The following is a 12,756-nucleotide window of genomic DNA, read 5'->3' on the forward strand; positions in this document are numbered from 1 at the left end:
TAGTCTAGGTTTATTTTCAGTAAAAGACAAAGGCATTGAGGTAGCTGCAGAAAAAAAATTGGTGCTGGTACAATATTACAGATGGATTGGATAAAGAGACTGATCTCAGATTTTTAGTCCAACAAACATGTGGCTCCTAAAGTGTCTGTGAAATTTCTTTCAAACGCCTCCTTACCCTGTATGCAAGTTTGCTTATTAGTTTATAATAGGGTACTTGGTTTTCTTACGTAGACTGTTAATTGGAGATTAGAGCATTTAGCCTTTTAGACTGCTATTTTAATTACAATAATGTGTAAAATACATCAGCAAAACCTGTTTGTCTATGCCAACTAAATTTGCTAACTTCAGTCCAGTTCCCAGTGGCCTGATGCATGTGTAAGGCAAACTCCAACAGCAGTGGCACTAACTGTCTTAGCCCAAAACCCATGAAGTGAATAAAAAATGGAAACCAGACTAGCTTTGAGTTCCTAAGAGCTAAGTGACCCCTGCAATGAAGACTGGGAGACATGAATGAGGAACCGTTCATTTGGGCTGTGTTCTTGTGCGTGAACAACAGGCTGCAGTCTCCAGGGCTGGCAAGCTGTCACCCTTCATTACATTAAACCAACATGAAATAAACCGAGAAGCCAGAAGTAAATACAGAATCCACAAAGAAGGCTTTCCTATGCATGGTGAGAAAGATGTGGGCTAACCTACTGGACTGTGTGGCTGAAATAGGAGAGGTCAAGTACTATTTTACATTTTGGAGAAAGAAGTCAAAATACGGAAGAATGTGGTGACAAAAAGCAAGCAGGAAAGAAGGTGGATTTGAAAGCCAGCTCAGGCCTATAGAACAGAGTGCTTATTAATTTTTTCAAGTCTCTGTGTTTCTAATGCCTTTTCTGTGTGTTTGTTTCTCATTTCAGGTTGCCTGTTTGGTGCCTGTTGACCAGTTTGAGTTCTACAAGAGGCTGAAGTTTGAACGAGGTGCGAACCTTTTGGTTTCTATTACCTTCGTTTTTAAAGTGTCAGTGGAGGCAGCAGTATTACATACTGCAAAGACAAAGCCAGTTTTGGGTGAGTTAAGGAAGAGACAGAGAAGATGTCTTTCTTTTGAAATAGTTTAAGAGCAATCACTAGGTCTGACTGTGCTCCACAGAAAAATTTGAAATTATTCAGTGGAGCAGAATCAGCAGAGTGGCATCTTACTAAAATACCATGCTTTTACTCAAGCTTCTGGGCAACATTCTCGGATTGCTTGCCTGAGGCTCCGTCGTCCTTCCCACAGCGTGCTCATCCTGGCACCTTGAAGGTGATATTGTACTGGTAGAACTAGACAAGGCTAGGCTAGACAAGGCAAGACTAGAACAAGAGGCTGGTGCAGGGTCTTCGTGGTCCTTTCATACCTCCATCCGGATCTTCACAACTTCTAGGGGAGACAGACCCTGCAGTCTGATGGGCATTTTTACAAACATCCCTGCATGAAAGCTTTTCTTGTGTAGAAGCTTCATGTGTGTTCATCTAGTTTTTTTGTTGGTGTTTTTTTTTCTTTTTTCCTGAGGGATAATTGGACCCTTCCTTAATGAGTAAGGCCCATTAGGAAAGAAGTTTGAAACTGAAGGTCTTACGAGGGCCGAGCTTTGGTATGCCAGAGGTCAGCCTTCTGCTTCAGGAAGATGGTTCCGTGACAAAGCTGAAGAAGCAGCTTGCTATTCAGAAAGATGAGGTCCCACACTGGCTTTAAAGGCTGACACCAACTTGAAAGTGTCAGCTGGAAGCTGCAGTGTTTTTCAAAGGACGCACTCCGTGATAGTTTGCAGGGTAGTGTATCCGGGGCTGATCTGCCCTGACTCTGCCTGTTTCCAAACTTTCTTTGAAAGAAAGTACTCTTGCTTTCCTTGCATGCTTAGATGCAGGCGGATTGGGAATGTGTATGAAAATGCAGATGTTCCTAAAATTTAGACACAGTAATGCGCTTTAAAAGGTGAGCAGATAGAATAATATAGGGTTTTTTATAGAATCTCATCTGGCATGAATCATCATGAATGTCCATGAAGTAAAAAACCAGCAAAATGAGTATACCCAAGTATGCCCCAGAGTTCATGGGCAGATGCAGATTGTAGCTATGGTTTTCAGGCACTCAGGCCAAAAAAGAAAGAGACTCACAAACCTTGCTTTTATTTTTTATTTCTTCCTCCTATTTTACCTTCTCATTTACCCTTAATTCCTTAGGTAGCTACTCCGGTTTGGAAGCCACGCAGTGGCTTGTTTACAGCCCCGGATGGTGAAAATCAGAGCTTGTTAAATCAGCATATTAAAGAGTTAAGAAAGAGACCCATTCTTGCAATGCATTAATCTGTTTTATGTAAAACCTTTTTTTAACTGAAGACTGTGAAACTAATGATTTCCTGGTATCTCTTCCTCTATAACTAGCCAAAGCTGAACTTATGATCTTTTGTCCAATTCCCTTTACATCTCTTTTTTTTTTTTTACTGCCTCCCACGCACTGAAGCCTGGAACTTGTCTATTTTTTAAATCCTCCTTCCCTTTTCTTTCTTGCCTAAGTCTGACAAATCCTCCTCCACCTCCACTACCTCTCTTCATTATGTTTCTAAGATCTGTCCTTTCTCCTTTATGATGAGTAAAACTGGCATCCAAGTGGCAGGCTTAAACATAGCCTTTTTGCCTTGCCTATTTGCCCCAGCAATAAATCCAGCTTACTGATGCCTGGGAACAACGTTTCCTGATAACTAAAGCTCTGACCTGGACACCAGCACTAATCCCAACCCCAGCTGAGACCTTTTGCCTATCCTTGATTTAGCCTTTGATTAGGCCTTTAGGCCTGCCCCCAGGGCTGACCTTTTTGGACTCATCAGCTGGACTTGGCTTGTTAGCTTCTGCTGGCCTGAAGCTCTGTTCTCAGACCTGACCCTAACCTGGCAAAGCCTGTGTCGTGGTTTGGGCCCTGACTCATGCCAACGCTAGCCTGACAGTCTTCTTCTGAAACTAGCAATTGCTGATGGCACCTGCTGGGGCCAAATTCTGACCCAGAATCTGCCCAGGGACTCCTGGCAGCAGAGATCTGTTGTGTGCCTTTTGTGTGTGTCAGCCTTAGTGCAACGTAGCCCTTTCCAAACCTAGCACTACAGAAAACCCAGGCCACTACTGCCTATCTCTGCCCTCCCCTCCCTTAAAAAACACAGGTACTAGGGTGTCCTTCATGACATTTGCTCTGATCAACAAAGCCCTTTATTCAAACCCCTCAGCTTTGCATATTTAGCCCTTCTCTCAGCTTTCTTCTGTTGAGATACGGGTTCTTTGCTTCAGCACCCCCTTTACTCTACTAGAAATGCTAGAAATAAATAACCAGCTTCTTGGGTAAGTCAAAAGATTTGCTCTAGGTCTGGAGTCTTTGGTTACCAGTCTTTAAGTCATTAGTAAAGCCAATGCTCCTCATCCTTCCAGGCATTTTCCATCATGAGATGAATTTTGAGGAAAATTTTGAAGACCTGAAGAAGGACTTGTGCATCCAAAAGCTATTTTCCCTGTTCCTCATCTGTGCTAACTATTTTAATAAAATACGTTTCCCGCCCATTTCCTTATTTTTAAAAAAATCTCAGTAGATAATATTGTGTGAAAAAGTTGTGAGAAATAATTGGCATGCAATTGTATATCTATACACTTGCTTAGTTTAATAAGGAATGCACCGAAAGTATTTTACCCTCTTGTGTTTTTTGTGTTCTTAGAATGCAAAAGTTTTCAGGCTTAAAACCAAGCTTTCTTACATATCTGTAACTTCTCTGCATCCAGCCAGGACCCAGCTAGCCACAGAGCTTCCGTGCAGCATGTTTTAATAGAAGAAACAGGAATTGCTTTATGTCTGTTTAGGATGAGGTTGATGTGGTCATCAGGAGTAACAAAATAGAGGAATAGGATGTGGTTAGGACATACACATTCTATTTCTATTTCTGTGACAATTGCCCAATCGACCTAGTGGTAGAACCTCCATTTTATGCCTGACCGAAATGTAGTCCATTTTTAAAGGATGTTGTTCCTAATATTCTGTGAAAGGCATGGGCTCATCTTTTCTAGTGGGTCCCTCTCCTGAGCCAGTTTTCCTTTCTTCAGGATGACGCATTTTCCCTGTCTGTCTCCCACATCTCACCTGCTTGCTTGTGCATTTTGTGAAAACCAGCCAGATCCCTGTCCGGTACCGGCACTGTTTGGGAAGGCTTTCCTCCTGAGGGTGGAGTGAGTGTGGCGGAACTGGCAGTGGAGAAGCAAGGGAAAGGCTTGGAAGAGAAATGGCCCTAACCAAAAGATGGAAGATGGAGCAGCTTGTCAGGGCAATATGAGAGCCTCTTTCCTCCTTTTTTTTTTTTTATTTTGTTTTGGCTGCTCCTTTTTAGTTTATTCTGGTTTAACTTGCACTCCATGGTAAACCAAACAGTATGAGACAGCATGGATTGCAAAACACCATCTGTAAGTTCTTTGTAAAATGAAGGAAATGGGAGAGGAGGGAGTTTCATCTCAAGCATTACATCTTGCTGCAACAAATTTGTAAAAATCAGTAAGATTTACAACCTAACTCCCCTCCTCCCAATGAAGTCAAAACCAGACATCCAAAAACACGACAGGAGAATTTAGGTTTCCAAAGTTGAGTACGTTAAGGAGCTGTCTGCAGGAACTGGACTTTATATCATTTTAACTGCTGTTTAGCAACAGAGAGAATACAGAAACCTACTGTGTGAAGACTTAAATGCAATAGCCAGTACTAGGTCATGGTCTTACCCAGTTCAGAGTTTCTTTTAAGAGACACCGAGGGAAGCTACAGAAGTAATGATTTCTCAGTCAGGATACTACCTTTTAGAAGTATGTAAAAATGTGAAATGGCTTGTACTCCCCATCCATGTCTTTCTCTTCTCCCCAGAAATGAAGTTGCAAATTAATTTGTTCTGGCTTTCAATCAGTAGAAAGCAAAATGTTTATTTTGGGGGACAAAGGAAGCACATGTAAGAGAATAAGAGGAAAGAAGGGAACTAGATTCATGAAGTGGCTGGAGGCAGATTGTACACGTATTTTGCTGGCACTGCCAAAGTTATAGATGACAGCCTTTGCCATGGTTGTAGAAATTCTCCACATCTGTCAGAGCACTCTGGCAAATACTTAAAAATTACCTGTGTGTCCTGCAGCCAGCAGAGAGGATGATCATCTTTATGTGGTTCCTCACTGTAAGTGTCCCGGACAAATGACAGGGAGGGATGGCTTTAAGCAAACTGGTAGTTTTGAAGGGGAACCAGAGAGGTTTGGAAAAGAGTTGAGTTTCTAGTGCATATTAGGTTACAAGGTTTGTGAGGTGTCCTTCACCCTAGGTGTACATGCATGGGTATCTAAATGCTTGAGGTGCTTGGTGGAGAGTTTTACTACTTTGAACACATTTCTAATTGTACAGTTTCTACTTTCTGGGTATCTGGACACCGAACTGATACCACTGTTTTTCATGCTGACTGAGCATCTGCTAGATATCCATCCACCAGCCCCCTTCACTCTGGGCTACCAGCAACCTCCTGCAGAGGAGCAGTGCAGGCAGGGGGATGTGCATAGGAGGAAGTGCCTTCAACTGCTGCAGCAAAATTGGCCAGAGAACATACACCTGGGGCCCTTTTGTGCAGCCTTTTACTTCAAGTGAGACAATATTTTATCTGCTGGAGGTAGAGAAGAACGTTGTAATGGTTTTTGACATCTCACAGTCAGGGATTTCCACCTGTTCCTGAAACATCCCCTCCATCTCTTTATTTTCAGTGGTGATATGAGAGAGCTCCCAGTGAAGTAGGAGACAGACAGCTCCTGCAGGAACAGCAGCCCTTTTCTAAGGAGGCTTTGCAGGGTGGGAGTGTTTGGTTGCACCTCATGGACTTCGGCCAGTATAAAGCACACTCACACAGTTGGCACCCCTAAAAGTGAACGTGTTTCAGCTGGGTTTCTGTTGCAAGTCCAAATTCCTTGAATAAAGATGTCAGGGGGAGAGGAAGAATCAACATTTGCCATTCTCTGCCATGCCAGTGATACCTGTAACTCAGTGTCTCCACCCCAGATCTTGCCTTGACTATTGTTGTAATGTGGTACCTGACAAATAATGATGATATAATAAATTGAATATTAATTGGAGTTTGTAGATAGAGGGGAGGAAATAAAGCATGGAAAGTGACTTATGTTAATTTAATGATAGTCCTTCTGCTATTTACATGAAAGATACTTCATGGCTTGCACATTTGAAAGACATGGAATGGCCTAATGTCACAAGATACGCACTTCTCAGCAAGCAGCACCTATGTTTGTCTTTTGTACCTCCCTATAAAGGCAAAGAATAAGTCCTATGTCATATATTGGCATTCTTGTGCTTCCAGCACACCTGCAGACCTGCCTAAAGAAGAGGAATGGGCGCAGAGGGCTTCAGCTTTCCCACTCATATGCAGGATTGGGTCTTGCGTACCTAGACACGTGTCACTGGGATGAGAAGGGGACTTCTGTATATAAATAGCTTTATTTCTCTCTCTGTTATGTTTCAGAAGTCCACTTGGACCCCCAGAGAACATGGTGCCCTGCAGCCGACTGCCAAACGGTGTGCCATATTGCACCAAGCGAGTCAGAAGGGCCGGTGCCGGTGGAGTGCCCAGCTTGCCGCCTGACGTTCTGCTCGGCTTGCAAGGAGGCATGGCACCCGCAGCGCCTATGCCAGGAAAATCAAACTACTCAAGTACCAACTGAGCAGGGGTAAGAGAGGGACCCACGGAGGTAACATGGTCTTTCAGTTCCTTCTGGCACAGGGTGCTAGCTCTGTGCCTCCTATTAGTTTCATGGAACAGCTTCCTTCTAACATCTCAGGTACATCTCTGAGACTTTCTATCTCTCCTGGTGTTTCCTAAATATAATTCCAGTCTAGATACTTGTTTAAATGATACATTTTATTTTTTAATACTTAATATTATCTGGGTACTTACCAAACTTGTGATTCCACTGACAATTCCGAAAGCTGAAGCCCTCCAGGGATTTGAATCTGCCTAAAGGCTTTGTTTGCGTGCTAGAATTATGACTTGTGCCCATACAAAAAATCCAGTATGCTAGTATTCCAGGATCCAAACTTTGCTTATACTAAGATTAAGAAATCATCCCTGCTTAATATTTTTACAGTCTCTGCAGAGCCAAATCTTAACTGTTACACAGAGTGGGTGTAAAATGTCCCATTTGGTGTGAGAAATCTGATTTATGCTCATTTTGCATAGGTGTAAACAACCTACAGATAAGGTTGCATAAGGCATTAATCTACAGAAAGAAAATACTTCTCTGTTTAAATTATATAATGTCTGTGGCCATCCATCTTTGTTTTCAGAATCAGATTAAGCTCAGTCATGTGTGTTCAAAGTTTTTTATCATTTTTTGCAAGAAAAAAGAGACTTACTTAAAATGTAAGCATTCTGCTTGCTAGAGACTTTATCAAATAGGAGTTACCAAACAGCTTTCATCATAATTTTTCTTCTCCAGAAGATCTTTGGCTTTGGTGGAGTTTAAGGCTATTTTGCTCAGGCAGGGACAGTGCTATAAATTGCATAATCCAGTCCTATTAAATGAATGGTGCAAGCTGTCTTACTAAGTGCTAATTTTTAATGCTATAGGTGAGACACGTGTGGGTATTGTGAGTCTTGGGTTTATTTAGCATAAAAGTCCAAGGGAATTGTGTTTCACTTTTACGTGATCTTACACCTGGTAGTGAGTATACTTCAGGGTATTGTACTGAATATAACAAGCTTCATACATTAAATGCATTAAGGCAACAACATTAGATGCCCTCTAAAATAAGCCCAGCACACATTAGGCAGTGGAGCTGAATATCAACAGTAATTACATTCACATTTCACTTTGATATTTCCTTTCTTTTCTAGATCACTTATTGGAATGGAGACAGAAGTACCAATTAAGCAGTGCCCAGTTTGTCGGATCTATATTGAGCGAAATGAAGGCTGTGCTCAGATGATGTGCAAGAACTGCAAGCACACGTTTTGCTGGTACTGTCTACAGAACTTGGATGTAAGTGCTGCATAAAAAAACACCTAGATAAAGAGTAATGGTGTTTGGGTTAGTCATAGGTCCTATACAACCTCTCCACCAACTCGTTGATATTCTAGTGAACGGCTCAATTCAGATTCTAACTTCGTTTCTTTGTTCTTTTTCATCCAGTGCTTTTTTTTGTATAAACATCCTTTTTCTGGAAAGGCTTGTAGGCATGTGCCTGGGTCCCATTTTAGTTCTTTGAGGGAAATGGGACAGACTGTTTTTTTTTCTGGAGGTCCATTCCAGCGCTATCTTTCTCTGATTCCCTCTTCTAGTGCAGTAGCTAAAAATATTTTGGTTGAGAGCCAGGGAAATAAGTGTCTTCCACCTGCTCCGACTGCAAGGTTCACAGCCTGTCCAAAAAATGGTATGGTACTGGGTGAAGGGGGTTGTTTCATGAGCGGGTTCATTAAGAGCTCATATGAACTAGGTCTCCTTTCCCAGTCCGTCTCTAGTCCTGTGTTTGTTGAAGAGAATGAATGGTTAGGAGACTTGAGAATAAAAATACTAGATTATAAACACGGAATATGAAGTGCAGGTTGCTAGTTATTTCTCAAGTGATACCAACGAGTTCCATCTCATGTAGACTTCCAAGTTTCCTAGCAGGATTAAGAGCACAGGAAGTAATGTGCTTGTGTACGCGGCAGCTTCCATTTTTTTTCCACAGTAACAACTGTGGGAGTGTGAAAAGGTCTTGAAATAAAAAATTCTAGCACTTGAAATAAAATGTTAGATGCTGCATGGCTTTTCTCCTTTGTTTGTACTCCACAGCCAGCAAACAATGAAACTTCCTCATTCTTCATCCTTCCTTTTCTCAGCACGCTAAACAGGTTTCACTTAGTTTTGTGTCCCATTTCTGTGTGTGTGAAAGTGCTTTTTCAACATTAGTCTTAGGGCTTGCCTCAGAGTATGGCAGCACACAATGATTGCTTAACACTGTGCTGAACTGGAAGACTGTCAGATTCTCACAGGCTCTGCAGACATGCCCTTACCAAGTTTTCCTCAAAGGAAAAGAAAAAAAGAAACTGTAGTTGTGTGATTCAAACGTAGTTGTTCTAAAGGTGCAAGGTTACCGGAGCTCCGGGTGTAGATAAAGGTAGTACCTGCAGAGCCAACAAGGAGGGCTGAGAAATCACAGAGGAGGCAAGGTCAGGTTGCAGTGCAGCCAGCTAGGGGAGGGGAATGCAGGGCATTACTCCCATTCCAAAGAAAAAATAGATAATTTTAATAAGTATTAATGGGAAAAGAGGAAGGAAATGGGGATTTCCTACTTTCTAAATCTTCCTGTTAAGCCTAGGAAGAAAATTACTGTAAAGTGCAGGGGCAGCAGGAGAATGGAAGGTACAAGTACCTCAGGAAGATGATCCCTCAGATTGCAAGTTTTCAGAAATATCTGTTGTTTACAAGCCCCTTTATCATCACCAAATTACAGACTAGGTACTTGTGCAATAGGTGCAATGCATATGCTTATGCTTTTTAAAAGTGGGGGAGGAAAGACACTGTACAATAGCTCAGGTCCCAGACACACCACACTTTTTGAAACTGCAGGAAGTTTCTCCAGGTAATTACTTGGAAGACAGGCGAACTTGTCTGCCGGCAGCTGGTAATTTTAAAGCAGTGTCAGGAAGGTTGTATTTCCAGTTCAGTCTTGAACCTCTTCCCCCAGTACTGTAACCTGTTCTTACAGCTTTGCCCTTTGTTTTTCAGAACGATATCTTCTTACGACATTACGACAGAGGCCCTTGCAGAAACAAGCTGGGCCACTCGCGGGCTTCGGTGATGTGGAACAGAACGCAGGTGCGTTCCCGGTCAGCTGAGCAGAGCTCTCATGCACGCATGAAGCAAAGAGATTTCACCCTTTAGTGAAGGACCGAGATGATTATTTTCATGATTTTTTTCTGCACGCACACATGTATTTTATTTTCCACATTAGCTAAATGCATATTTTTCACCACTATGTCTTGCAGGTTGTGGGGATCCTCATTGGACTAGGTATCATAGCATTGGTGACCTCTCCCTTGCTGCTCGTGGCATCTCCATGTATCATCTGCTGCATTTGCAAATCTTGCCGAAGCAAAAAGAAAAAACACAGCCCACCAACAACCTAAAACTCTGTGTCTATTTGAGCCTCCACCTCTACAGCATATGTGTGTGAGAAAGCACAATGGTTCTGTTTTGGTGCCATACCTACCAAATAATACTCCCTTTTGTTGCCAATTCTTGGGATAAGTGCCTATTCTTTACAGGCTACTCTATCACTAACAAGTCCCAGTGTGGGAAAAGTCTAGGTTATTGTGCAGTATGTATGGTGTAGGGTTTTGCTTTCTAAAAAGAAAATGGGACACCATCCAGTAGTTCATACCCTTGAATATGAGCCACCTTTTGAGACTGCTAGAACTTTACCATCTTCCATCAGCTGCACGTGACTCGATCCTGCAGTATTACTCTGCCTTTGCAGACCTGGTCATTACTGTCATGCTTTCTGTTGGTTCTTGGTGACACTTGGATTTCTCAGAAAATTTTGGGTATTTTGTAAAAGAGGGAGAGGTAACAGCCTGATTAAGTTCTTCTGTTTGCTAGCTTGTGTCCTGTTAAAGGTAACAAACTGTTAAGAAAATATATTTGACAGTTTCCTGTCAATTGGCTGCCATGGCATTTCTTTCAACATTGAAATAAATTTGATTTATACTATTGATCTCAATTACAGAAGTGAAAACCAACAAAACTATTTCTAACTAAGTTAGAGCTCTCTTTTGAGAGACTGGACTAGCTTGAGAAAGCTGTTATTTTTTCAGATCAAACATGAAATATCTACCTTGAAATATTAGGACTATGCATAATTTCCCTGCCATTGGGCATGCCTTTTGTCAGTAACATGGGTGTAGCAAACTCACCGTGAAGCTAATGTTTTAAGAAAGGCCATGATAAGGTTCCTATTTAGTGTGCAGTATTGGGATCTTAGTTGTGTGTACACAGTGGCCGCATGGGCATGGTTATACCAAGTACATATGCACAATTTATTTTCTAGGCAGTCAGTATATTTTTTCAACAGTTTACATGAGGTGGCAGCAAGAACCCTGTTAAAAACTTACTCGGACCAGGCTAAGCCAAACCCTCCTTTAAAACCGTAGGGACCTGCTGAAGTGAATACTTGAGAAATGCTGTGTAAATGTAAACTCTGTCCATCGGTGGGTATTTCTTCTGTCCCGCTCAGGGTTAACAAAGTCTGTTACAGATAATTTTTAGTTCCTCTAAATCTGAAAGGCTGTCATTTAATGAACCCTTCATTTTAATTCGGTGCCTCACTGCCAAACTGATTCAGACCCTGGTATCAGTTACACCTGTATAAGTTTGCTGGAACCTCACTGAAGAGCTGGAGTTACTCCAGGCTCACTCAGGAGTAGCTGAGATCAGACTCTGCTCCCTGGAGTTTATTTCCTTGATGGCTGGTGCTCCTCACAACCCTGGCCAGTGGCGGCTTTTGTTCTGGGCTCCCGTCCTGTGCATTTTATATCTGTGGGAACCGATACGAGTTTGCACTATATAATCAGTTGTAATTCCAAACCCCTTTCGATAAGGGCTGCGAGGTTTAAATGAGATGCTCAGCCTGGGCGTCGTGTCGGGGTCACCCTCTGCCGGTCTGCCCTCCTCCCTGCACACAGTGCGAGGCACCCGAAAAGCGCTGCCAAGAGCGTCTTTGCTGTTGTGTTTGGCCGAGCCTCAGGAACTTTGCCTTCTTGGCAGCCGTAAATGTGACCTTTTTTTTGTTGGACTTCTCTCTCTGGTTACTGTAACAGAAGCGGTAGGTGTTCTTATTTTAAGAGAGTGTAGTCTGTGGAGCAGACTAGCAGGGACAAAGGCCTTAAATAATATTGTCTGTTTTACTTTTTAATTGATTTCTTTTATAAATACTGTCTGACTTTGCTACCAGTCATGACTGGGGGGCAGGCAGTGCTCGCCAGTGTGAAAGGCTATATTTATTCTCCATCCACGGCTTCGAAGGGAAGCAGAAAGGTAGTCAGTGCATTCTAAATACAGAGTGCAATGCAGGCAACTGCCATTTATAATAAATAATGTTTTCTGCATGTGTTTCCTTTAAGAGCAGTAATGGTAGTGCTTGAGGGTACTTGTGACAGATTAAAGTGTCCAGCCCTTGGCTTTGCACTATTTTTCTACCTATGTTTTTATGGCACTACTGTCATTTCCATTTTATTTATGAACTTGAAGTTGAGAGTCTTACTTTAACGAAGCCTCAAGGACAAAGATAAAGGAGCTGTACAGTCTTTTTAACCATAACCAGCATTGCAATGCACCAATAGTCTTCGCATGTTAAAATAAATGGGTTTTTCATGTTTTGTGGTCTTACCTATGTCCAATGCACCCTCTGCTAGTCTGGTTTCTTTTCTCGTCCTCTCCTTCTTTCCCTTGGCTGTTTTTGCTAAAATTCCTAATGGATCAAGGTGTCTCATGTTCTTGTTTTTTTTTTGTTTTTTTTTTTGTTTTTTTTTTTTCCATTAATACTGCTGTATTAATGAAACTTCCAAGTTCTTCCCTCTATTAAAGAAATGCAACTGAAGGCCAGTTGTCTTGCCCAGAATACACAAGGTCACCATTTGAATTGAAATATAAATTTGACCTTTTTCAGTTCTTGATATGTTGTTTAAAGTT

At 42.0% G+C, this 12,756-nt stretch overlaps 1 protein-coding gene across 1 annotated transcript in view; it reads left to right on the forward strand.

Moving 5' to 3' along the window:
• The window catches only part of RNF144B (ring finger protein 144B), a 33,153-nt gene extending 20,703 nt beyond the window's left edge, over positions 1-12,450 (forward strand). The window contains exons 3-7 of the mRNA XM_074146622.1: positions 906-966; positions 6,549-6,753; positions 7,920-8,064; positions 9,796-9,885; positions 10,056-12,450. Coding sequence (XP_074002723.1) covers positions 906-966; positions 6,549-6,753; positions 7,920-8,064; positions 9,796-9,885; positions 10,056-10,196 — 642 coding nt within the window. The 3' untranslated portion in view covers positions 10,197-12,450. The remainder of the gene's footprint in view (positions 1-905; positions 967-6,548; positions 6,754-7,919; positions 8,065-9,795; positions 9,886-10,055) is intronic.
• The last annotated feature ends 306 nt before the right edge of the window (positions 12,451-12,756 follow it).

Source organism: Numenius arquata, chromosome 4 (assembly GCF_964106895.1).
Source record: "Numenius arquata chromosome 4, bNumArq3.hap1.1, whole genome shotgun sequence".
Lineage (NCBI taxonomy): Eukaryota > Metazoa > Chordata > Aves > Charadriiformes > Scolopacidae > Numenius > Numenius arquata.